Source organism: Cynara cardunculus (assembly GCF_001531365.2).
Source record: "Cynara cardunculus var. scolymus isolate 2C chromosome LG 10, CcrdV1, whole genome shotgun sequence".
Classification (NCBI taxonomy): domain Eukaryota; kingdom Viridiplantae; phylum Streptophyta; class Magnoliopsida; order Asterales; family Asteraceae; genus Cynara; species Cynara cardunculus.
This window is the reverse complement of record NC_037537.1, coordinates 20,817,585-20,844,705: the sequence shown is the minus strand read 5'-3', so window position 1 is coordinate 20,844,705 and position 27,121 is coordinate 20,817,585. Positions and strand designations below refer to the sequence as shown.

At 34.4% G+C, this 27,121-nt stretch overlaps 3 protein-coding genes across 4 annotated transcripts; all 3 read right to left on the bottom strand.

Annotated features, from left to right (window-relative positions):
* Positions 1-9,692: 9,692 nt before the first annotated feature.
* LOC112520308 (transcription factor GTE1-like) lies at positions 9,693-14,793 on the bottom strand. 2 transcript variants are annotated; one of them, XM_025128643.1, is made up of 9 exons: positions 14,511-14,793; positions 12,958-13,181; positions 12,316-12,388; positions 11,811-12,035; positions 11,567-11,665; positions 11,339-11,397; positions 10,566-10,609; positions 10,490-10,519; positions 10,136-10,249 (listed from the first exon to the last, which is right to left on the bottom strand). In XM_025128643.1, exons 1-9 carry the CDS (start codon positions 14,616-14,618, stop codon positions 10,218-10,220), a joined length of 894 nt encoding a protein of 297 aa, XP_024984411.1. In that variant the 5' UTR covers positions 14,619-14,793; the 3' UTR covers positions 10,136-10,217. The 2 variants fall into 2 exon arrangements, with proteins under 2 accessions (XP_024984410.1, XP_024984411.1); XM_025128642.1 differs by lacking the exons at positions 10,490-10,519; positions 10,566-10,609 and adding an exon at positions 9,693-10,010 and having other exon boundaries at positions 10,099-10,249.
* A 4,760-nt stretch (positions 14,794-19,553) lies between these two features.
* Positions 19,554-21,543, bottom strand: LOC112518945 (cell number regulator 10-like). Its single transcript, XM_025126751.1, has 4 exons — positions 21,465-21,543; positions 20,939-21,010; positions 20,619-20,828; positions 19,554-19,609 (listed from the first exon to the last, which is right to left on the bottom strand). Exons 1-4 carry the CDS (start codon positions 21,541-21,543, stop codon positions 19,554-19,556), a joined length of 417 nt encoding a protein of 138 aa, XP_024982519.1.
* A 993-nt stretch (positions 21,544-22,536) lies between these two features.
* LOC112519898 (KIN14B-interacting protein At4g14310) lies at positions 22,537-26,611 on the bottom strand. The gene is made up of 4 exons (XM_025128212.1): positions 26,151-26,611; positions 24,872-26,066; positions 23,291-23,898; positions 22,537-23,185 (listed from the first exon to the last, which is right to left on the bottom strand). The coding sequence occupies exons 1-4, from the start codon at positions 26,609-26,611 to the stop codon at positions 22,660-22,662; spliced, it is 2,790 nt and encodes a 929-aa protein (XP_024983980.1). The 3' UTR covers positions 22,537-22,659.
* Between the last annotated feature and the right edge of the window lie 510 nt (positions 26,612-27,121).

The window sequence follows — 27,121 nt, the reverse complement described above, 5'->3', positions numbered from 1 at the left end:
ATATATGGGCTTAATCAAATGATAACTAAATTGTTTGTGGTAATTGTGAGAACCAATCTCAACCATATATTAAAAAAATCAATGGGTAAGATTAAAAAGAATCTTAATTAATGTATTTCTATAAATAAATTACTGTCATTTAATGACATTATATGAATAAGGGCAAGATGGTCATTTTGTATTTTAATTTATTGAGCCGGATTTGAGCGCGCGCTCAAATCCGTTAATATTCTTGTTCAATTCGAATCCAAATATGGTGAAGATACTTTCTTGTATTTGAGACAGTGACAATTGCCTTAAGCCCTAGAGAAATCGCAAGTGCAAGTCTATACATAAACGATGGAGGATGACGAAGGAATAGGTAGAATCGATTTTTGTTCTTCATTTTCAATATGAATAATCCTGTAACCCTTGTTTCTGTAATGTGGAATGGTACAGGAAGAAGGAGCGGTAGGTTAAAGGCGAAATCGATGCTTAAGTTCTCAAATAAAGAAAGCCAGCCCATTGACCTAGACGACGATGTTGAAGGCGATGTTGATATTATAGCTATCGAAGAAACAKGTATCATCWCATTACATTCCCTAACACGATTTTAGGTTTAAATCATCAGTTTTAGGTTTTAGTGTTGGTGGTTGTTTGTTTTAAACACTATTGAATGATGAATATTATGTTTTTTTAGAAAAGAATTTACCACATTTTGATAATCAATTTGTGCTACATTGTGGTACATTTAGTGTTGATCATAATCTTTTGAAAAATGGTATGATACATTGTGATAAGATGGTAATTGAATGACTTTATGCGATAATCTAGGCATGCCCTGAATACAATACCTGATTTGTGGGTAGAGATCATCTTCTTTCAAGTAGATGGTAACTGCTGGGAAATAAGGATATCGGTAGCCATTGAAAAGGGCACTTTTAGTAAAGCAAAAACCGTTACCTGTTAGTCTATAATTATATGCTTCACAACTACAATCTTCCAAGCAGAGGTCCCTACAAGCTTCGAATGAAATGGGTGAACTGAAGTTCATATCAAAGCCTTAGTAATCTGTATGAGGCAGTTCCAAAAATCCAAAGCTTGTAGGGTTTCCACATGTTTTGTTGAAAGGTGGCATACAACCCTGAGTTAAATCAGTAGGGTCACTCCATTCGTAACCAGACGGGCATGAACATTCGAGTTTTTCTCCGTGTGTACAAATCCCATTTCTCCCACAGATTCCATGAACATTACATGGTTGTGCAATAGCCTGCCATGTAATCAACCATAATCCACTAGACTCATTCAAGCTATAAACTCTGAGATTACCATCAAGCTATAAACCTATATATATATATATATGTGTGTGTGTGTGTGTGTGTGTGTATTTTCTCATCATTTAAATCCAAGTCTAAATCCTCTCTTTCTCCTCATATAATTTTTGTAGAAATGTTCATTGAAGAACATATTTAGTTGTTGAACATCTCTTATTGATCAGGGAATCCTGGGGGTGTATTAGCAATTTGCCATAATCTAAACAACCTTTTTAGTAGGGGCTAATGATATCCTAAGGACAGTGATAAATCATGTCCTATCATTGTTCTTGCTGCACTTTTCTCCTTCTATTATCTTATTTTTTAAAACACACAGCACCTATGGTTTGAGATCAATATTTACTCACTGTTAACATTATACATCTGTATATGCTGCAAATATGAATTGTCATTCTTTTATAGGCAAGACAGTGATTCATATATGAAGTGCAATCGATATTGACGTAATTTTACAATTCCGTTATTGACATTATTTATCAACTATTATACTTTCTTTTCATCACAGCCCCATTGCGCTTGAGTTCATATTAATTTGGTGTATCTAAACTCTACTTAGTTCGTCAAAAGTTTAGCAGGATTTCATAGAAAAYATGAGAATTACAAAGCATGCATCATGGGAAAGTTGAAGCTCAAGTCAGCTGTAACATAAGGATCATATGGTATTAGTTATTGGATAAAAGTGTCGTAGCCAACAAAGGGTTTTTCCTCCACATCAATCGTGTCCTGTATTAAGCAGCACTGCTCTATTTACATCGGTTGAGGTTGTGTTGGTCTGCCACACAACCATGTCGTTCACATCGGTCAAAACCATTGCTCCATCTCTCCGAAACGTCAAATTTGAAAGGCTATTTCCATGAAGACCCAACTTGTGAAAAGTGTGACAAAGAGTCTCATAAATGATAAAGATTTGACAGGCTGACAAGGAACACAATTGAAAGTTCTAAACTAACTCCATTTAGTTCTAGTTTTATTAACTAGACTGACTAAGAAAAAAAAATATTTACTGATCATTTACAAAAATAAAACACACATTTGCAAGGCTAATAGAACATAGAACAACCATGTGTCTGAATGTAAGGTTGCACATCATAAGGAATCCACAGTAGTTCCAATACATGAGTCTCTCCTTCCTTTTATCTTCCAGAGTAACCCAGGTGACCCTCCAAAAGCTAATAACCTATCCCAATCAACCACAAAACCCAAACCCTAAAATCCATTAGAACCGGTGATTTCATGGTTGAACCATTTATTGGCTCACCCTTTGATATATTATTTGTAGAAGTTTATATATAAATGTCGCCTACCCCTTTTTTTGACATATTCTTTATAACTTAAGTTATCTTATGATGCGTTTGGAAGTTATTTGCATAACCTTTTCTATAATCTTGTTAAAGTTCTGTAGGTGCATTTTTACATATACAGAAAGGTAAATATGTAAATAGCATGGTTCTAAGTAACACGTTACGGCAACAAGGCTTGATTTCGCTGCCATGTTAACCTCTAATGCTCCACTCTAAGTTTTGGATTATGTTTTAGACATGCTCATGATTCCATAGTTTAGTATATATTATGGTGAACTTAAGTTTAATGCTTCTCTTAGAATTTAAGATTAGACTGTGGTTGTGCTACATTGTGGTAAACTATACGGACACAGAGTCGTCACAGAAATAATATGAATGGAGATTTTGAATTCAAGTTCATTGAATAATGTGATTGAAGCTGACGACATATGGCAGTTGACTAAATAATATGCCTTTCAACTTCCATTCAGTACTCATGGCAGTGTTTGTGTATTCTCATGCAACCATGCATGTGCTTTTCTAAAGAGACTTTTATCATTGTTTTTACTGCATCTTCTGCTCTAGTTTACACTTTGGTCTAATATTGATTTTTCTTGATCTTTCAGGTGGAAAAAAATCGAAGAGGAAGCGAGATAATGATAAGAATGCAGAAAAGGAAGGAGATACTGGTAGGAAGGAGAAGAAGGGAGCAACAATATGTGCAAATGAAGCAAAAAGACTTAAAGAGAAGAAGGTGACAATCCCGGAAGCTGACGCTCATATAAAATCGAATCAAAAAAGCAATGAGAATACGAGTGGCAACAGGCAATGTACGTAAATACATACATTATCACTGAGTTTATAGCTAAAAATTCCATATACAATATTATACTGAATTATAACGGCACTGTTAATTAAAAAAAATTTGCAGTTAAACCAACAGTGGTTACCACATCTTCAGGAATAAGGGTTATTCTACCATCTGCTTCGAAAAAATCATTATCAAAGGCACAATCAGAAAAAGATAAGCGAGCAAATTCACCTACGCATGATGTTGAAGTGGATAACACAATTAGAACAAGAAGCAGCTCAAAAAATGTAAAAGAAACAACTGCAAAAGGTAAGAAGTTAAAATCAACTACTGTTGGTGGGAGTCCAAGAAAAGAGAAAATTGCAAAAAAGGTCGTCGTTAAAAGCACTAGAAAGAAGAAGTCAGGTACGATGCAAACAATTAGAGTCCGAACCACACCTAGGCCATTGTGTGTGGCTATTCAGTCACTGAATGATTATCAGAAGAGAACGGTTGAGGAAATAGGGTTTGGTGGTATATTGAAAATGAGGACAGAAAACAATAATAACTAAAGAACAAGAAAAATATATATTTATTAATAATTTATATTAATTAAAATATAATATAAATAAATAAAAAACAAAAAAATCAAATCAATAACTTATACTAATTAATATATTTTTAAAANATTTGTCTTAATAAAATTGCCTGGGGAAATTCCCTTTTCAGTACAATAAAAAATATATACTTATTAATAATTTATATTAATTAAAATATAATATAAATAAATAAAAAACAAAAAAATCAAATCAATAACTTATACTAATTAATATATTTTTAAAATAAACTAAAATAATAATAAGACAAAAAACAATAATAACTAAAGAACAAGAAAACACTAAAAACAAAAAAAAATTAAGTAGTATTAGGGGTGCCAATAGCAATTGATAGGGGTGCTATTAGTCTCCCCCTAGCAAATGAACTCACCTCTATATATACATAGGGGTTGGTTATTATACAACCATTGACATTTGTACAACCAATACAACTCAATCTCAACCGTCCATTTCATTTGATTAATATGTGATTTCATAAAAGTTTTGATTGTTTCCTAATATAAAGTATTGGTCATAATTAATGAACTATATTCATCTTTCATAAATATTCAAATCATAATAAATGAACTTTCATCATTTCCATAAATATCTCAATTTATTGGGTTGCATTGATTGTACAAATGCGATGGGTTGCATTTATAGACGGCAAAACAAGTGCATATGTGAACTCATGTGATTCATATATGAACTATATGTTCATATGTGAACTCGTGTAATTCACATATGAACTAACTAATTGATTCACATATGAACTATAGGATTACATATGCACTTATGGGTTCACATATGCACTTGTTTGTCGTCTATTTATAAAAGTTACAAAACCACTCATCTATTTTCGCTTGACCAGTCAAAATCGCAATTCTTAGATAGGCCATTTAGCATTTTTTAGGAAGAAAGGAGGAATTGTAGCTATTTTTGTAAAAATATACTTTTAGGCTATTTTTGTAAAAATATACTTTTAGGCTATTTTTGTAATACTTTTTTGACAAAATACTATTCGAGTTAAAAACCCTTCATAGTTTACATTTTCTTTCTCAAATGAATACAAACTAAGGGGTTATTTGTTTTCCTCTTAATAGTTCCATTAAAAGGCAACTTCTGAATCATTAACAGGTGAATCTTGTTTGGGAAAAAAAAAATTGTCTCTTAATGGTTCTAAAACCCTCTGAATGATTTTGTATGTTGAATCTTCCTTAACCATTAAGAGCCCTAATTTCATTGTGCATAATTAACAAACAATTATATTTCATTTTGTATTATATCATGAGAGCCTCTTAATCATTCTACATTACTAAATATACCCCTACCTAATGGTTAGGTATTATCATCAAAACCCATTTTTTGTCTTCTCAATACATGAATCAACCAAATATCAATCCCCTAAGGTTGGTCAACTATCTTTCTCAAATGAATGCATCATATAGTGATTCACAATAAATCCAAAATTTCATCTTCCCATAATGATTTTGTGTCATCATCATCACATCAGTAAATAGTACTGAGTTGGATATCACATCACTCGCAACATCAGCATGATAATCGATTAATGTTTCAACCAATTACCCGGGTATTTAAATGTTTAAAACTTTACATCTTAAATACCAAAATGAAAGTTTTAAAGTACATTACCCATAATATGAATCAAGTTAAAATATGTTACCCATAATATGAATCAAGTAATTAAAAAAAACTATTTTTTATATATTGTTGAAATTATTACCTACAAATACCACCAATTTATCTTTAAAATAATCCTTTTTGTTGTGATTATTTAAACCCTAAATAAGCATAATAATTTTACCGAGGGTAACTATTATTACTTTATATATATATATAAATTGGGATAATGTGAGACCAAGAGTTTTTCGTGAGACCCGTAAGACCAATTCTCAACCATTAGATTAGATCTACAATTTGAATATTCATAATCACAAAATTGCCACGAGACTTCTCATTAATCACAAAATTGCCACCGAACAACTTTAGACCATTAGATCATAAGCTTATAAATTTGATCAGTGAACATAAATTGGTCTTACGGGTCTCACGAAAAACCCTTGGTCTCACGTGAACCCAACCCTATGTATATATCATAAAGAATATATGTAATATATTATATATTTATATGATAGATATATGTTATATAATATATATTTATAAATCATATATACCATAATATAATAGATAATATCCTTTTACATGTTTTTTCCATTTTAAATGGTTAATTTTATTATTATTTGTAATTTAAGAAATTGGTATTTTAATTATCTTTATTTAAACTAACTAGAAAGGTATTCGCACAATGTAATAAGATATATCTCGATTTTAATATTTTGTTTTATAATTTGTCTTCGTAGATGTTATAATATGGTTTTATATGGTTTTGAAAAACGATAACATTTTTATTTTTGAATAAAATATAAATTTTAAAATATCATAAAATTTTGAAAAAATATATCGTAATTAGTATTAACTCTGTAAAAGTTCTCAGTTTTTTGTATAATTTCTTTAATTTAATACTTTTTATTATAATTTAATTTAGGATTAATAACGAACTAATTTATTTTTGACATAATAATGTAATTTTTTATAAAAATAATAATTAACTATTATATTAAAACTCAATGATTATGCTTATTATATTTTAGATTTTTTATATTTAAAATAAGATGTTTATTTTCAATTAGTTACATGAATTCAAACATAGAGCTTTAATAAGTTGTACTTATATAATCTTGAATTTTAAGTAATGTGCATCAATAAATAGTACTCAATGTATAAAAAATGGTTTTTAAAAGTTTTTGTCAAATGTATTATAATATAATATAGATAAATTAAATTCTATAGACCAAACAAATAAACATATTACATATAAATTCCTACTAGGGGTGTACATCGGGTGGGGCGGACGGGTTCGGGTGCGCAAATCAAAATCCAATCGGATTCCAGACATGGAAATCAATCCCTGATTTTTGGGTTTCGGATTTCAGATTGCTTCAGGTTCGGGTTGAACAGGTTTGCGGTTGAGGTCGGTTGGGTTCGGGTTGATCAGGTTTGCCGTTGAAGTCGGTCGGGTTTCATTATAATGCAATATATATATATATATATATATATATTCAATCGATTTACAACATTGATAAATCGATAATATGCTTAGAAATTATAAAAGAGCACGACCGACTAAAGATTTTTAGAATTTTTAAAAAATAATTAAATAAGTAAATATATTTATAGAATAAAAAATCATTTTTTTAAAAATAAATTCTTATTTTAAAATAAATTAAAATAATAATAAAGACACTTATTTTTTAAATGCATTATATATAGAGAGAGTAATCAGATAAATTACTAAAATGACGTAATTATCCTTGTTTTTATTTGAATTTGGAATAAATGTATAAATACTTGCATACATACAAACGCAACTCTTCAGTCTTCACCTACACTTTACCTTTTTCTTTATCCAATAATTACTTCTATGCCCTTTCAAATCCAAAAACCGCTCCTCGATAATGGCACCATCTCGTAATTTCACACAAAACTCAGGCTATTTGTTAAATCTGTCAAAATATATAAGCTTACGCCTAACAAATGGAAATGCTTCTCTTTCGTCTCTATAAAAACCCCCAATCTCAATCTCACGCAGTTTCTCCGCCACCGATCTCCGCCCTACCACCGCCTCCTTCTAATTCCTCTCTCCGCCGTAGACGGAGTCTCCGACGTTTATCACTTCCTTTGAAAACAGCGTCTTGCGTACCGGATCTATCAGATTCCTCTGAAACCCTAAAATTCATTAGATTTTGATTCACAACCTCTCTCTCTCTCTCTATCTATCTCTCTCTCTCCTCTTGTGTATTGACGATTTTAGCCCTCACGCTGAACGTAATTACCGTTTTAGCCCTTGCCAATTTTTCATATGTTTTTCTGGTTTTGTTGGTTTCTCGGAGGTCGACGGTTTTAGCAGTTCCACCGGAAAACGTTTTCTGGATTTGGAGGAGAGAAAGCTGTAGAGAAGATGAATGAGCAACGGTCATATGGAATGATGAACCCTGGCGCGTCACGATTAAAGCGCAAGGATCGGGAATCAGTTTTCCCGGCAATACGTTCACCACAGCCACCGCCACAGAAGCTAGGACGAGCAACAACAGTCACTGCGTCCACCACGATACCAACTTCGAAAGGAATGTCATCCCACAAACTGTTAGCCGGATACATGGCCTATGAGTTTCTGACGAAAGGAACACTGTTAGGTCAGAAATTCGAGAGTACTGTTCAGAACCAGAACCAGAGTGGGATTGAAGCAGAAACAGAGAAATGGAGGAAAGGAAAAGAGAGTTACAAAGAGATAACAAGTTTGATGATGGTGAAAAGCGATGGAGGAGGGATTCATATACCTGGAATTGTGAATCCAACGCAGCTTGGTCGATGGATACAGATGTAATTGCTTATAATCTCTCCTTTGTTTTTGGCTAACGATGTGATCATATTCAATATCATCATCTTCCATATGATTTGTTGAGAGTGGAAAGTGTGGGGGATTAGTTTCTGTTCAAATCACAAACCATATTTGGATCTGGATTTCAAAACGAATTACTACAACAATTATTTTAAATTAATTAGTTTTATATTTGAAGATAATTATTATTTTATTACAACTTTAAATCGTAATATTTTTCTTCGAAAGTCGAAACCCATACTTTGGCATCGGTATATGATGGTGACATGTTTTGATCGTACATATCTATGCATTTCTTTTTCCTTTTTTTTAAAAAGACTCGAAGCAAAAAATATATTACTTTGGGACCAAACTCGTTTGTTTATATCATGTAAAAAACAATAATCAATTTCCAATAATTTTCAACTTTTTTTAATTAAAAATTTACGCACATCTTGAATATTCTTTTCGAGCTAAAATCTCTAAAGAATGACCAGGAAAATCTTTGTCTTGTAGAACTCAAACCGATATAACAGTTTTCTATTTGATTCATGTTTGAAGGTTTTGTGCTTGATATGTCTATAGAAGCTTCAAAAGGGAATTGAAAGAAATCAACAACTACGAAATTTAAAAAATAGATGAAGTCTTTATAAATGTGAGTTAGTTTTTGCTAAAAATGGATTATTATTATTATTAACACCTATAGTATTAATGGTTCAAATTGATTTTCTTGTTCGTTTTCTTTTTGGGTATCCGGTCTAAGGGGTTGTTTGTTTACCTCTTAATAGTTTTATTAAGAGACAACATCTGAATCATTAGAAGATGAATTTTTTTTGTCAAAAAAAAGTATGTCTCTAAACTCTCTGAATGATTTTGTATCTTAAACCTCCCTTAACCATTAAGCGTCATGATTTCATTGTAAACAATTACCAAACAATTATATTTCATTTTGCACTATATCATGAAAGCCTCTTAATCATTCTGCACTAAATTATTCAGCAACTGTTAAACAACCCCTAAAGCTAGCACGCCTTGACATATCACTCGGGTAGCCATGAAGATAAAAGCTTTGGCAACGGCTAGATTCAAATCAGGAAAAGATAAAATTTCCACTACATTCTTTAAGCCTTAACCAGCGCCCCACAACTTCAAGTCGACACACACACATATGTGCGTGTGTGTGTAAGTTGACCATCCTCCTATTTCTAATGGCTCACTCTGAATCTAAAAACCCTAGCAATATGACAATCTCCATAGCATCAATGGCAAGTTTGAATTTAAAAGAAAAAACGAAAAGTCGGTTAAAAATGATGGCGTTAATAAGGCGGGGTGTATTATTATTCACATAATCACAGATGTTTTTAAGTTTTAACCAACAAACAAAAAGCCTTTTCTTACTTTTTCTTACCAAGGCTTTTTGTTCCTTTTCTGGGTACCCTTTGCTTCTTCTCTTTTGCGTTTATTTTGATTCATGTTGTTGTTGTTGTTCATGGTGATGCTTGTTGGACTCTTTCCTTGCCCCTGAACCACCTCCTTCACAAAGAACTTTAACTTCCATAATGTCGACTCGCTCTGCATCATAAAAGGAAATACGTGATGACGTTCGTGAAATCAAACCAACACCGTATATGTAACAAGTTGATTGTGTGTTGATTATGACCTGTGCATCGATGTCAAGGTCAACCTCTTGACCCGTTGCTTGAAAGTTTGGGTTATTCTGGGCGACGATTAGCAACGCCTTGTTCAGATCTTCTGGAGATAATTGGGTCAAAACTGTCATCAGCGCCTTCTTCTCTTCCGTCGACATCTTCCTGAAATATATGCCCCCATTCAAAATCCACAATAATAATAAAAAAAACCTATATATCATCAACACATTAATCATGTATGTGTGTTTCCCTAGCAAAAAGTGTTTAGGGTGCGTTTGGTATGGATGAGACAGAACAGTACAAAAACTTGTTGTCATGTTTTGGAGCTGAGTGGGACAAAAATTATTTTTCCTGTCTCACCAAAATAGGTGGAACAAAAGTCAAAGAGATGGTTAGCTCAACTGGCAATAAGGCTTGAACGTTTTGGGGATTCTCCTAACAGGTCACCAGTTCGAGTCCAGCAAGACCACTGGGGATTTTCCATTCTTCACGGCCTCTGGGATTAGTCGAGGTGCAAGCAAGCTGGCCCAGATACCCACGGTTAACAAAACAAGTCAGAGATGGGACAAGATTGGTAATTACTAAACTACCTATGTCAAATGAAAATGCTAGAACCTTCCATAATTCCTTTGCAAGTTCATAAGGAAATACAAGAAGTTGCACTACTCACCAGATTGTTGTGGCATGGGATATGCAAAGAAGAGCCAAGACAATATTGCTTAGCTAAATGAAAAAAAGTGGATCGAAACGCCACCTGAGATGACGTTTCAAAAAAGAACCATGACCGTCTAAAAATGTGCTTGAAATGCTGTCTATGTTGATCAGAAAAGCAAAAAGATTTAAGTCCACATAAAGGCAAGCATAAAGAGTATAAGGTGAATTACACCTTGATTTATGCCTTTTTTTTTACCAAATATATTTATAAAAGCCACATAGAAGAAACTGACGCAATCTTACTACAATTAATTTGATGATATAGAAATCATGGAATTTTTTCAGTTCCTAAGAGTTATGATTTAACGAAATCCGTAATCCACCTGAGCAAACCTGTGCAAATAACTCCATGGGCTCTTAGTAAAAGACACGAGAACCTCACAAGTCCCAAATTTGGATAATATAATTACAAATAAAGATATGAACAATTATCAAAACGCTCCAAAGTAAAAGATTGACGAATGCAATACTAGTTGAATGACGTTTAATGGAGTGGAAGAATGCTTAGAAGTTGTAAAGATGTGTACAAGGACAAACCTGCAATTTCGAAGGGCCACTTCTCTGAGTTTTTCAAGATGCAGTTCAACCTCGTCAAGCTGAAAAGGAACAAAATATTGTATCATCAAGAACGCCATTACTAGAAGCAATAGGAAAAAAAACAAAGACAGGAGCCCTAAGATTGTATGCTGGTAGAACCATATAAATGGAACTCAAAAAAATAATAATAGAATCCATTCGGATGATGGCTCTGAAACTTTAACCTACTTCAGAACTCAAGTCTCTGGCCATTTTCGCATGAGTAACCTCCTGAGCAAGCTGCATATCTAGTTGTGCCTCTGCTTCCTCCTTTTTCCGTCTTTCATCCTGCAAGTATAAAGTTCTGAAAGTCACCAAGCAACCTTCCAATAATTACAACTTTTACTCTATTTATTTGCTAAAAGGAGCCACACAACTAAATATTAGAGAAGCCAGATGCTGAAGTCGTACAAATGGTTTAATTTAATTTTACCTCTTCGTCAACTTTTGGCAAAAGCTGCAGCCACTTCTCCTCAAATTTTACCAGTAAAGTCTTGGCCATCACATGAACATCATCTCTCTCGTCATTATACTTCATTGCATTCTTAAAAATTAATCTGACATCTGCACATATTTCTCGGACATTTTTATACCCAGTGCCATCTTTTGCCTCCATTTTGCTCTTAATTGTACTGAAGTCCATTGGTTTTTCAATAACCTAGGTTAAAAACGGACACCAACTTAAAGGTGAGCAATGCGCATACAAAAGAGGAAGTAAAACTCATTAAGATGAAGGATCACTTTTAAATTATGACGTAAATTAACAGGAGATGCTTAGAAAAGTTGTATAAACTAGTGTACATACATGCACCTTAGAAGAATACCTTTTCGTTTTTATCAGTGAGGAAAAATGCAAAAGCTTTATCGAAATGGGAAAGAGAAGGCATACGTCAACATGAAATGATATCATAGAGAACTGAAACAGAAGTAAAAATTACCTCATAGTAATCATGCAAACCAAGCCCTACAACGTCCACGGGTTGCATAAATGGTCCTGCCCATTTGTGCCCCGTAAACCGAATGATAGTTAAGGAGGTTCAAATATTGCAACACATTAGGGAATTAGAAAGAGGCTAAGTTTATCAACTTTTAAACTGTAACTGATAGTGACATATATAAAAAAGACCAAGAACACATGGTCAGTTAAGTAAAAACAATTCTATGAAGATATCATAATATTGTAACATTAAAAGGGCTACATTTCACAGATGTCGTACATAATTTAGGTTCCATTTATCATACCACTTTCCTCCATCCGCCAAATTGTAGGTCCCCTCTTCACATCTACTCACGTATAGTAAACATGTCATACTATCGTATCTTCATCTCTTCTAAAATCATATAGATGGGACCCATTAAATAGTGAAGATGAATTAGACCATACCTATTCAGTATATAGTATGATGTAGCAAAACTGGTTAGACAGCAATCTTTTTAACATAGTACATTTCAAATTTTGTCATTAAAATGCTTCCAATTGAGCCCAGATAAATAACCAACAGAGAACATGAACCATAAATGATTGAACTACGTCAGTTCAGTCTAAATGGCCAACTTCTACATGAAGATGCAAAGGATATATGATATGCTGACGTAATAATCCAGCAAATTGACGCATAAGATCTTGCATTCTCTTTGCAGCAGCCGCTTCTCTGCGTGATGCATCCTGCTGCCGCCTTTTAAAGCTAGTTATTTGTTTATCCTTATCTTTGTCTTTCATTACCGAACTAGCTTTAGAAGTGTTTGACTGCTTTTTACCTGTCTTTGAATAGAACTGATCAACTTCGTTCAACCTTTGCTCAAGCTGTGAGTCAGTTATAACTTAGATCATGTCAAACCACAATGAACCATAAAAAATGCATATCAGTTACGAATGTGTGCAAGATGATTAACAAAAGACGATAACAGGGAACACAACAAAAATAGGTAACTAAAATTCAATGTAAAGAAATATACTTCTTACATAGGGAATAAATCAAGCATCAAAAGATTAATCATCTGAAAGTAGATAATAGAATCGATCTGTACTATCCCAATATTAGACCATATATAAGATGATCAAGTTCGTTGACTTCTGTCCAGTTGAACATCAAAGATAATTCACATGTGAAGTAATTGGTATGAGCATTGCTAGCAATACAAATACTAGAAACATGATGTTGGACTATTGGCCAATGGTGCATGGTTTAGAATCAAGGTGTCAACTCAAAATAGTTGGCTATAAGTAGATTTGTGTATCTTTCTCAGGTATTTAAACCAATCATCCCCATCCATGTCGCCAGAATGCCAGAGTTGGAACAAGTATTTTGACATGCTATCCTTTTAAGCAGGGACAGATATACAGGTATGCTACTCCGTTGTTTATTAAAGCTGGAGCTCCCATTCACAACCAACTTTTAGTGCAATAGCATGGATAAAAACATCAAGATTATATGTTCGCAAGCACGAAAGTCGGGTCCATAAAATGTGATCTACCGTAAATGGCTCCTGATGAAGATACCAAGTTCCCTAATTCCATATAAATTTTCAGGATATAATTCAATGTCTTGTGAAAGCATATCTGGTTGTTATATAGTTCAACCTTCTAGCATAGAAACCATTAAGGCTTTAACAGCTTCCATCCAGGATAAAATAAAGCACTCTCTATTGTTGACCATGATCATAATAGACAGATTAAAGAAAGAAGCATGACTTAGTAAGAAAACACTAAATTCACTCATTCATGACCTAAAATCTAGGGTTTCCTCGAGTTTAATGTTATAATGTCTTATATTTCAACATTCTAGTTTAACATTTTTTGCTGGATGCCACTATGCATGGCTTGCAGTAACGTATCGCGTGATTTCGCTTCCTGGAGAAGCATATGACGTCCGATAACCCACCAATTTCGCATCAATACTATAATTCATTTGTCTTATCATGAAAACACGTACTAACAGGCACAAAAAGACAAAGCCGTTTCGCATTTATAACTCTTCTCCTCAACAATCGGAATAGCAACCGATCGTCATCAATTAGCAATCATGCGTCATTCTTATCTAACATAAGAAAATGGAGTAGCATATAATAGCCTACAACAGGACAATTATACAATCGGAAGCACTTAACTTTTAATTTCAACAACAAACCCTACCTCATCAACCTTGACGATAATCTCATCAACATTTTGCCCTAATTCCTCCATAACAGCGCGTTCTCCTTCGCTTCGAACTTCCGTGACAGGTCCATCCATTGTTTCCATCTAACTTTCGGTACTTCGATCGACTACGGAAGGACTATTGGATAAATCGATATATTTTCCGACGCAAACAGAGCTCCGGTGGTGTGTCGCCGGTGATGTCCGTGGTTAGAGAGAGAACAAGGGTTTGGAACCAGGTGAGGGGTTTTGTCATGGGAGATAATTACAGAAAAAGTTTTCGTTTTGTCTAAAGAAAAACAAAAAGAATTAATGTTTAATGAAATTGCTATATTGCCCTTTATACTTTATAAATTTTACAAAACTACCCAATTTTTCTTCGGATTTAACAAATATGGTCCATTTACTAAATTGAATAAGCAAGAATATGTAGAACTCTGTTAGACGTTGTTCAGTAATGGCTTAATAGGCTGTTAAGTCTGTATGGCTTATTCGGTCAGCCATAGGTTGTTGTTCATTTTTGTCATTTTAAGTCAGTCGATGGCTTAATCCGTCGGCCAGAAAAGTAAAGTCATATGGCCTTAGCTAGTTATTCATTCCTTTATTCCGAGTTTGCCCTTTCACGTTTCTAGGGTTACCAATTCCCGCCTTCTCTCATTTTCGTCTATCTATACTCTCGATCTCAATTCTCTCCTTCATCATGTTTGCTCTCCTGGTCCTCTATCTCCATCGATCTGCACTCTCTATTATCCATCAATCCAAGCCTCGTTCTTCGACGGTCTATTACGTCGTTATCTGGCGATCTCCAGCAATGTCTTGGTAGGACATGTATCGCTATTACTATGAATTTCATAATTGAAGTTTTAGTGGTGGGTTTACCATTATCCTTTTAGTTCTATACCTATTTAGTTGCTTCTTTATCTCCGTCGAGAAGACCGTCCATGCCCTCTGCCTCATCGTTCTCGATTGGATCTGTGGCTTCCTCGTTCTCGGTCTAGATCTTGCCCTTTGCCTCACCATCGTCGGTCGTCCCTACCCTCTGCCTCATCATCGTTGGATCCCGTTCTCAGTTGTTATATTATTTTTATTGTCTTGTAGTGGTTAGGGATTCTTTCGGTTCATGCTCCTCCATCATTTGCGATTATTTTTATTTAGGATTTGCAGATTTGTTTGTTCTTGTTTGATATACAAGTTTGCTGTAAATATTGTTGTTTCGTGAAATTTGATCTATAATGTTCAATGTAAACCATGTGTAAAAAATACTCATTTTCATCATTCAAACGGTTTATTCAGCATAACAACCGAAAAACAATTTATTTGTTAGCATACGAACAACTATATCCGTATAGGTCTTAACAGAAAACGAACCGAATAGCCCAAAAGCCCTTCTGATGTGAGACTCTAACAGCATCTCCCACAAATCCTCCAAAATGGAAAATCAAAAGTGAAAATCTCTAGATAAATTTTATGTTCATCTCCAACAGCTTTTCCATTTTCGAGATTACAATATAAATTATATTATTAAAATATTATTTATCTCTCATATACATTTAATTTCAAGGATTCTCACTGTTGAAATAATAAAAAATAATTTTTCCTTTATAAGTAACATTTTTGGAAAATTCTCCAAATTTGGAGAATTTCACTGTCCTTTTTAGAGTATCTCCAACATATTCTCCAAAATTTCTTCAAAATAGAGAAGCAAAAGTCAAAATCTCTATAAAAAAATTACATTTATCTCTAGCAGATTTCCAATTTGGAGAATCCAACATTGATATAATATTAAAATTTTCATATTAAAATATTATTTTTCTCTCTAAATATTTATTTTTAAAGTTTTATATTGGTGGTCTCACTTGATAATCATTTGTTGAGGTTAACTCCATATTTGGAGATAAAAACCATTTTTCTCATACTTTCTCCATTTTTGAGATAGTTTTGAGGAAGCTGTTAGAGCAAAAGTCAGCTTAAAATTCCGATTTTCTTCATTTTGGAGAAGTTGTTGGAAATACTGTTATTTTTTCTCCATTTTGAAAAAGGCTTTAAAGAATCTATCAGAACAAAAATTCTAAGTTTAACCGATGTGGTACTCGGTGACCTTACCTCTAATGGAGGCTAAACAGGCCCATTTAATGAGAACGTTGGAAAATGTAATTTGTTGGATGGTTTATCAGAGCATTTCAACAGATTTTTCATAATTTATCTGAACAGAGAATTAAAAATCAAAATCTCCAAAAAGATTTACAGTTAACTTCAACAAATTCTTTATGGTAATTTCAACATTCATTATATTATTAAAATATTTTATATATTAATCATCACAATACACTTTTTTAAAAAGAATCTATATAAAGTAGTAATAATTCAATCTCGTTGACTGATATGAATAAAAAAAATAATGTTTCTCTCCACACATCAAGTTTTAGAGCGTTCTATAAACATGGAGTTTTCTGTATTTTAAAGAACAATATAGAAAATCTGTTGGAACAAAATAGAGAATAACAGCTACATTTTCTTTATTTTAAAGAATCTATTGAAGATATCTTTTATCGTGATAATTGACTTATTAAATTGCATTAACTAGGGGCCGTTTACCTAAACACTTACCCGGTAAGCACTTATTGGTAAAATTCAACACTACCGCTTACTTGTCGAGTAAGATTTTATTCACTAAAACGCATCGTATGCAACAATTTATCCTGGTAAGCGTTAACCATGGTAAGAGTCATCGCCCCCAGTTACCGGATAATACTCGATTCTTGCATTCGCTCTTACTGGGTAAGATTTTTAGTCGTTGTCATATTCATCCGGTAAAGTAAATGACTTGGTAAGTGATTACCCAGGTAAGCGTTTGGTAAACGGCACCTTAATTACTATTACTATTTTTATTTGTATTTTCTATTCATAATTACCCTCAACTACCCTATATATTATAAACATTAGAGTGTTCTAAAAGGATACTCGCACAATGCAGCGAGATACATCAAGATAATGTTTCGTTTTATTTTTTTCTCTATCAATATAATATGGTTTTATGTGATTTTGAGAAAATGATAATGTTTATATTCATAAAAATTTGAAGAAAAAAAATATATCGATATTAGTATCAAATTAACTATTTAAAAATTCTCGTTTTTTATGTAATTTTTTTAATTCAAATTTTTTATTATAATTTAATTTAGGTTTAATAACAAAGTAATTTATTTTTGGTTTAATAATATAATTTTTATAAGTATAATAGTTAAGTATTATATTTTAAGTATAACTCAATGATTATCCTAATTATATTTTAGACTTTTAATATTTAAATAAGGTGTTTATCTATAGTTAGCTATACAAATTCAAACATGTAGCTTTAATAAGTTGTATTTATGCACAATTTACTTGTAACCTCGAATTTTAAGCAATATGCATCAATAAACAGTACTTCATGCATAAAAATGGTTTTTAAGAGTATTTGTTAAATGTTTTATGATAAACTAGAAGGGTACTCGTGCAATGCAGCGAGATACATCTTGATTTTAATATTTCAATTTATTTTTTATCTCAGTCGATGTCATAATATGGTCTTATATGATTTTGAAAAAGCAATGATGTTTTTATTTTTGAATAAAATATAAATTTGAAGATATTATAAAATTTTGACAAAAATATATCGATATTAGTATCAAAATTAACTATTTAAAATTAATCATTTTTTGTGTAATTTTTTAATTCAATTTTTTTAATTCAATTTTTTTAATTATAATTTAATTTACGTTCAATAACAAAGTAATTTATATTTAATTTAATAATATGATTTTATTATAAAGATAATAGTTAAGTATTTTATTAGAACTCGATAATCATCCTAATTATACTTTAGATTTTTTATATTTTAAAATGAGATTTTTATCCTCTATTTGATTATGTTTATCCTCTATTTGATTATGTTTATCCGCAGTTAGTTACACGAATTCAAATGTAGAGCTTTAATAAGTTGTATTTATACACAATTTACTTGTAATCTCAAATTTTATGTAATATTCATCAATAAACCGTACTTCTTTTATAAAAAATGGTTTTTAAGAGTATTTGTTAAATGTTTTATGATATATTGGAAGAGTACTCGCGCAATGCAGCGAGACACATTTCGATTTTAATGTTATATTTTATAATTTGTCTTTATCGATGTTATAATACGATTTTATGTGTTTTTAAAGCAATAATGATTTTATTTTTGAATAAAATATAAATTTGAAGATATCATAAATTTTTGAATAAAATATATATCAATGTTAATATCAAATCAACTATTTAAAAATTCTCATTTTTTTAATGTAATTTCTTTAATTTTTTTATTATAATTTAACTCAAGATTAATAACGAAATAATTTATTTTTGGTTTAATAATATAACATTTTATAAAGATAATAATTAAGTATTCTGTTAAAACTCAATGATTATCTTAATTATATTTTAGATTATTTATATTTAAAATACGATGTTTATCCTGTATTTGATTATATTTATCTGCAGTTAGTTACACGAATTTAGATATGGAGTTTTAATAAGTTGTACTTGCGCACAATCTACTTGTAATCTTGAGTTTTAAGTAATATGCATTAATAAACAGTACTTCATGCATAAAAAATGGCTTTTAAGAGTATTTGTTAAATGTTTTATGATATATTTTCTTTCTGTTCTTTTAAATTTGAAGATTTCTCCATTATTTTTCATTTTCTTCCCTACTTTAGAGGATAACAATTTTTTTCTAAATCTCCAAATTTCTAAATAACGGTTAGACATGCTTTAAGATGATAACCCTAACACATATATTTGACTCAGTATTATGTCATTTTCTAAAGCCGTATGATGGTAGAAAATTAATGAGCGTTTATCAAACCGATTACAATCCGAATTCTTGTCACAGAAAACGACGTCAACCCGTAATTTTCAAACAATATCGTACAAGAACCACTTGAAATGCAATCTTGCTTACAATCTCAATAAAACAGTAATTAGATGTAATATTTTGCCCAAATCACAATGAGTTCGAACTCATCTTTCCATTGTTGGTGGCATCTGTGGAGGAGCATTTGGTGGCCCTATCCAACCTGCAATTACACAAACACCATCATTATGCTCATTTTCCGGTCAAATTGGTTCCAAAATTAAATATCAGTAACCACAAGGGTGATGTTTAATTGGTTTGAGTTTGGCTTTAAAGGTCAAAAGTACCGGGAGGTTTCAGGTTCAAATCCAATGAGTAATAAAAATCCCCTTGTGACTACGGAGGTTCAAATGTTGTGGCTCCGGGTTATCTGCAAAGCAGGTGGTCGTTCTGGGATTAGTCGGCTTACATAGCGGGTTGGATATCCAGGTTTATAAAAAAAAAAAAAAAACTCTTGTGGTTATGGAGGTTTATTTGTGATGACTCCATGTCATTCATAGTCGTTTAGGGGACTAGTCATTACGTGACACGCGTAAAGCGGCTCGGATACGATGACGGACCCAAAAATTTTACTGAGCATGTGCACCTTCAAGGTAAAGGTGGCCAAAATGGACCTGGCCTGGGACGGGCATAAGACCAGGGGTGGGACCAGTTTTAAGGACCGGTTATGAAGTCTATAGATCGGGCCATGGGTTTTTGACATAAGAGGTTACAAAAAGCAATTCAAGCAGATGGTCGTCCTGGGATTAGTCGGCTCGCATAGCGGGTTAGATATCCAGGTTAATCAAAAAAAAAAAACAATTCAAGGACCGGCTCCAATTTGGTCCCAATCTCGACCTGTTTTTGGCCATCTCTACTTTAAGGTGGATCAGAGGCTCGTAAAGTGATCCATTAAGTTTCTGGGTTTTTTATAGTGATTTTTCAAGTTTTGTAATTGATTTTGAGAAACAAAAAATGGGTTTTTGTGATTGATTTAGAGAGACTTTTCTGTTTTTAGTTGATTTCAAGGACTTTTTTGCTTTTTTGGTTGATATTCCATATATTTTCTAATGTCTCGGAGCACCGCTCAAAATAGCAGTTGCACCATTAATATCCCCAAAATAAAATTGTACTTGCGAAAATCAGTTGAGCGGATATATGAGATCCTGCTACAGTCCTTTGAACCAACGAACCTTTAGATGGATCGAGGCCTCTGTGTTTGAGTTGGGCATGTTCTTGACAAAGAGCACACGCATGACAACAGAAGTGAACGCAGCAATCGTTACAGGGATCAGCCGGCAACCCGTATTTGGCTCGGAGTCTTTCTCGAAACAAGCATGCGTACAACCAATGGCACGTAAACATCATCAAGACGCAATAGACGCAGCCTTGGCCCATGCACGCTGCGTATAAAACCACGTAGAGACCATTAAAGCATCTACAACAGATTCTTTAAAGCGTAAAAATTACTACTCCTTTATCCGATGGGAGCGTTGGTTAGTTTTCTACTTACAGCTTTGACCCTCGTCCAACATCTCTGCGATCTGACCAAACGTCACGCATGGGAGACAGTATGTTATGCAACCTGCAACAAAACCATTTCACTTTTTGTCAGTGAAACGAGAACAATGATCAAATAAGAGAATAATAAAATGATCGAATCGTATATGATTTTTACACTAAAATCATATGTAATTCAGGCGACTGTGGTTATGAGCACGACACATGTCCCAGTTATCTCCATTCATCATGAATAATGAATGTCCACGTTCATTAATCATGATGAATGATGCAATTGTGACAAATTAAGAAAAACACGAGAATGGTCGAATCATATGTGATTTTAGACTAAAATCATGTGATTTTTATGATCTTGGCCGTAACTTAGAACATGGGCCAAGTTTCCGGCACATCCCTTCCGTCGGCCATATTCCATGACTACATATGATTTGGCTGATCTTATGTTTTCTTATCTTGATCATGTTATCATTTGAATATCACACAGAGCAAGTAAGGGGAAGAGGGTGGTGGTTGGTTACATGTGGCTGGATCGCCGCCACAATCAAAGAGCCCGGTAACCCATTTAGATTGGGGGGGATGGTGGCCGTTGATGTTCATGGCTGATGGAGTATTGATCAAGAAACATGTCCATTTCCAGTTAAGGATGATATATATATATATATATATATATGTGTGTGTGTGTGTGTGTGTATGTATATATGGATCATATTGGCCTGCCGGCAGCTGACAAACTAAAGTATATGCTTCCGACCAGTTGCTAATTGTCTCCGGCGTTTACAATGCTGCCGGAAATAGGAAACAAGCAATTGAATCATACACTTTTTTTTATTAATTAACCCATTAAAAAGTTTAAGTAAAAAATAAATTATTCGAAATTCGTTGATATATAATTTGTTCGAATTCTATGATCCATGGATTAATATTCTAATTATGGTTTTTTAATTAATTAAGATTAATTTTATTCAACCCAGTATTTGAATGAGGTAGGGTATTTGTTTGAATGGTTATTTAATTTTATCTCCTTGTGGTCACGGAGATTCAAATGTGGTGACTCCGGACTATCTGCAAAGCAGGTGGTCGTCCTGGGATTAGCCGGCTCGCATAACGAGTTGGATATTCAGGTTAATAAAAAAAATAACATGGTATAGAACGAGAAGGGGTATGAATAACAACCCTTTAATTAAATATGAAGTAATAGAGATATATAAAGATTTTTTTTACTAATAAACACAAAATCCAATATATTTTGATCCATTTTGAAATCTACTTAGCTGGTTCTCCTCGAAATGCTTTGAGGCATAGCAGTTGACTGGACATCTAAGGGTCAAGCTCTGTTTTGGTGCAGGCCGCGATAGCAATACCAAATCGAGACAAACTCTGAATACTATATATGACCAAACCAAGTTTTCCAAACCTACCGCTCCCAATTAAAAAAAACACCACTTTCATTTATGAAACAAACCGGAACAAAACCATCCCAACCCATACATACGGACATTTTAATTCACACTGTCAGGTTTATTCATACAGAAGTTCACGGAAAATCAACCAAACAGCTCCTAAGTCAGAAGCTCAAACTTGTAGAAGTAAATAATTTCATGGTTTTGCACATTACATATAGAAATCTAAAAACAATACACAAACCAGCAAAAAACACACACTTGGTGACAAATATATTACACAAACCACAAAAAGCATGAGTAAAAGTAGTACCTACGACATATACTTCCAAATTGCAGGCCGATCTCTCGATATAAGCAGCGCACGCGATCCCAGATAGTCGAACGAGGGACAGTATAAGTTATCCGGTCCAATGGTCTCTCGAACCTTCCCATGATCACTTCCTAACAGACGCAACCCATCATCCTTCAAAGCATCAAATACAAACAACCCAAGCCCACAAACACCCATGGCTAGATTCGAATTCCCCCAAACTTGTGTTACGGCTTTGTAATGTGGGTGAGCGTTGGATTCAGGCAGCGCATAGGTGCTCAAAAGCTTCTGTTTCCGCAAAGAAAAGTGTTGGATTTGGGCAGCAGATGTCGGTTTTCTAGCAGCAGACGGTGAGCCACTGCAGCCAAGATAGATGGAGTCTCCACGAGAGAAAACCGAGTGTACATTGGTGCCATATTTTGGAATCTTGAGACCGATCCCAGATGGATGGCGAAAATCTAGTACGTTGATGGAATCTGGGGTGCAGAAAACACCGTCGTTCCCTTCGGCTTCTGATGAACTCACTCTGTGTTGCAAATAGTCAATAGATTCAATATGCATTTAATCCAAATGATGATGAAAATGCACAAATGTAACAAATGCCATATGAAAGAATCGATAGAGGACTTGCCTTTGGCGAATGCCTCCACCGAGCTCAGCATCGGTGTTATTTACATGAAGGGCTGAAATTTTTTTACCAGAAGCAGCAGTAAGTATCGGCAAAGGGCTGAGAGAGCCAACGTCCCACAAAGAAACACCTTCTGCTGCTGCCACCACCACCTTTCCCCTGTTTCTCCATTGCAACGGGCTTGAGTTCTCCATTGCTAGCACCGGATTCTGCAGCTCCCACTTCATGATATGCTCTCCATCACGAATGTCGTAAATCTGAACAGCTTTCTGATTAGTGGCTGTCGAAATGATGAGCGGACCACACGGTTTATACCACCACTGTCGGTTTTCTGGGGTAAGATTAGACAAATCGTGTCTTCTATTCAAAACGTTGTTGGGTAAAGGAGCGAGTGCTGTTCGTGTATTAGTAACTCCATCCTCGATGTGAAATGCCCGTACTTCTTTGGTGTAAAAGTCCCATGAACAAAAGCCCGAATCCATGCCATTTCCAGCAGATGCAGCCACGACATATCTTCCAGAACAACCATCTGCACCGGGTGCACGAAGGATCCAACAATCTCTCCATATATTAGGCGAAACTTCGGCTGGAGCCTTGTACATTGATTTCTCCTGAAATAACCACCACCATTACACAATCTCACACAAATCAGTCTACAGTGATGCTTATAGATCAAGTCGTTCATGATATTATTCCAAAAAATCTTATGGTCGTTTACCAACATAAATTGGGTAAGAACTACCCAGGTAAGCGCATGTTTGTTAGAAGCTTGATGGGACTCACAGTTTATTTGGTCAGCTATACATGATGTTTTGGTAGTAGCTTAATGATATAAAAAGTGGCTTATAGAGTAAGTTTCTAAGGGGGGCTTTATGCAGAAAGCCATGTTGCTTATTTCCTCTATGAAAAACCCTCCCAAACAAAAAGTTCTCAATCTATACAAATAGATTAATCTCCACAAATAGCTTTATCCGTTCAAGACTTAACAGAAAACCAACCAAACATCCCCTAAGGTTGTGGTCTAAGTAAGAGGTCTTGTCCGGGTAAGCACTAAGCACCGCCTGAAAACGGTTGTTTACCAAGTGTTTTGTAGCAAGTGTTTACAGATAAAAATACATTTATCATCTTATGCTGACCGCTAAGTGAAATAATAATATATAGACCAATGGTTGACTAAACTTTCTCATCACGGAAACAGCTACCCTACTTTTGGAGCTAAAGACATGTCTACGCACATCCCAACCACCACAATTAGACCCTACTCTTAAGTGGGATATACGAGATCATTTAATTTGATTTGGTTTGGTCCCTACTTTAACAATGTTATTACCGATGATTAACTAAACCTTTTCATCACGAAAAACAACTGCTCTACCCTTTCAACCAGAGATAACAGGTCTACGTACATCCCACCTCCTTACCCCTATACCCTACCTGCAAGTGGGATATTTACCGTTCTTTTGGTTTGGTTATTCATATGTCTAGTTGTTTACAAGCGATATGATACATCAGCATATGAAAATAAATCAAAGGAAGATGTTACATGTGGTAAATTATGACACAAACTGGAGCAACATTTAGTACCTCCGAGTTAGCAACATCATAGAAGGTGCACGAACCATCATCGTGAGCAAGCAGAACTGACTCGCCCTCCGACACAAACCATCCACCTGTACAAGTCTTGTGCCCGATCTCATTCAACTGATTATTGCAGCTATCATCAATTTCCTCTTCAAATATCATCACTGCATTATTTTCTTGTTCATCACAATCTTCAAGTGTTTCATCAGCTATGAGCATAGTTTCCACATTACCTTTTCCAGCATAAATCTTTGAAGAATCGTTCGCCTTTGAATCAACTGTGCTATCAGTTTCTAGAACTTCACATAACTCTAGACCACCCCTAGTTGTAACTTTAGAATCTGAGATCAAAAGTTGAGCAGGGTTCTCATCAACCATAGTTGATGATTTAACAACCTCTGGTTTTGTTTCAGAAATAGCCATAGAAACCTCTGTTTTCAGGGTTTCATGGCTTACTGAAGGTGCTTTTAGTGTTGTTCGATCTCTAAGTAGCTTATGGTGAGGAAAGAATCTTGCTTCTAGTTCATCGGTATTCAGTCCCTTGTCTAAACTTTTCGTATCACGTGACTCTTTGGTTGGACTAATCTTTGCCGAATTAACCTGCAGATTATTGGTTTCATTTGCCTTAACTAAACCCTTCTTATCTTTCTCGCCATTCACAACATCACCCATTGCCTTCTCTATTCCTGCAACGGTTTCTTGAATGTCGGAAAGCATCACCTTTGATGCATCAGGATTGTTTAAATCCAACATCTCTTTCGTTCTCTTGATATCCGACGCTATCCTCTTGACCTTTTCTTCTAAAAATGCAAGCTTTCCATGGAGTTTACTTGGGTATTTAGCAGTCGACCGCCCACTTATACTATCTTCACTTGCCCCCTTTTCTTTTGAACCATCCAAACTACTCCCTCTACTCGAAAACTTCCCACCAGAGTCTCTGAAACTCGAACGAACACCAATTTCCTCATTTTCACTTCCATTGCTAGACCTCAAACCTACACAAGACTTCGATTTGAATCTCTCGAATAATTTAACACTTTCTGAAACTTTCACAAGAGAATCTGAACTACATTGGGTGTTCGAAGTTTCCGGACGTGATACGACATCTCTTTCTCTACCACTTTTCGGTGAAACCGTAGAAACCCTAGGGTTTTGAGTGTTTACCGGTTTTGGCTTTGATTCTTTACGAATTTCATTGCTTTTCTCCAAACCCACTACAGAATGTTTTGAATTCGTAACTCCATTATCAACAACTTGACTAAATTTAGAATTTCTGAAAGACCCTTTATTCTGCTGACCAACCCTATCAGAAACCCTAGTAGACCTACCAGCGCTAACACTTCTCTCGTTACGATCAATTGAAACCCTAGAAACCCTAGTCTTACGTGCATCAGATGTAAACCTATTAAACTCAGAAGGACTTGAGCTTCTACCTCTCGGCTGAGCGGAGCAATTCGTCGACCACTTGGCACGCGGTTCCCCGATTTCCTTATCGACACGCACCATCGGAGGAACAATCGGCTTCTGGGTCTTCGCCGCCGCCCGAATCCTGGAACTGGGTCTGCTACTATTAGCGTTTTCTTTTCCGGTAGACATATTGACGGAATCACCACCCCGACAGATGAATCTTTCTGATACCGGCGTTGTGCTTCTGGTTGTTTTTGTTGGCGGGACGGTGGTGACCTTAGCTCCGCCGCCACCGCCGCCGCTTTCTTTTACCCGGCGTACCGCAGATGATGACATTGTAGATTGCAATCAAGTTGGTTGTTGAGGATTTGAGTATTGAGGTGACGGCAGATCTTGGTTTTTTGGTTTTGTTGAAGGTTTGAAGTTAAGCGGGAAATGAATTTTGGATTTAAGTTTTGAATTTTTTGAACCCATGTATGAATTCATGTACAGGATTTCACCAACATGCCACGTGGCTCTCTCTTTTTGGAACCAATAGAATTTTTTGAGTAAACTACAATTTTGGTACCTATGGTTTACACAAAACTATAAACAAAGTCCTTGAACTTCAATAAGTATAATTAACGGTGACTACAATCTGTAATTTGCTATGAAAGTGGTCCCTCTGGTTAGCTTTGTTAGAAATTGTTCGTTAAATGAGATCACCTTCGTCTTTTTACCCTTTCTTGTCTTTTACTTAGCCCACTGATCCACTCCAGACTGACTTTCCCCTTGTCGGCCTGAATTTGTTTCTAACGACCCTCTCCAAACGCCATCACCCTCAATGAGGGTGAAGAAGTAAAAATA

What these genes read in the sequence shown, in the direction of transcription:
- LOC112520308 (XM_025128642.1), bottom strand. Translation starts at nt 14,618, where the DNA reads ATGGAAACAATGGATGGACCTGTCACGGAAGTTCGAAGCGAAGGAGAA. An exon ending in TTATCGTCAAGGTTGATGAG is followed by an intron (nt 13,182 to 14,510) that starts GTAGGGTTTGTT and finishes ACTGACTCACAG; the next exon opens with CTTGAGCAAAGGTTGAACGA. An exon ending in TGCCAAAAGTTGACGAAGAG is followed by an intron (nt 11,666 to 11,810) that starts GTAAAATTAAAT and finishes TTATACTTGCAG; the next exon opens with GATGAAAGACGGAAAAAGGA.
- LOC112518945 (XM_025126751.1), bottom strand. Translation starts at nt 21,543, where the DNA reads ATGAACATCAACGGCCACCATCCCCCCCAATCTAAATGGGTTACCGGG. An exon ending in GTTGGACGAGGGTCAAAGCT is followed by an intron (nt 20,829 to 20,938) that starts GTAAGTAGAAAA and finishes TTTTATACGCAG; the next exon opens with CGTGCATGGGCCAAGGCTGC. An exon ending in AGGCCTCGATCCATCTAAAG is followed by an intron (nt 19,610 to 20,618) that starts GTTCGTTGGTTC and finishes GTGTAATTGCAG; the next exon opens with GTTGGATAGGGCCACCAAAT.
- LOC112519898 (XM_025128212.1), bottom strand. Translation starts at nt 26,611, where the DNA reads ATGTCATCATCTGCGGTACGCCGGGTAAAAGAAAGCGGCGGCGGTGGC. An exon ending in GTTGGTCAGCAGAATAAAGG is followed by an intron (nt 26,067 to 26,150) that starts GTCTTTCAGAAA and finishes TTTGGAGAAAAG; the next exon opens with CAATGAAATTCGTAAAGAAT. An exon ending in GGTGGAGGCATTCGCCAAAG is followed by an intron (nt 23,186 to 23,290) that starts GCAAGTCCTCTA and finishes TTTGCAACACAG; the next exon opens with AGTGAGTTCATCAGAAGCCG.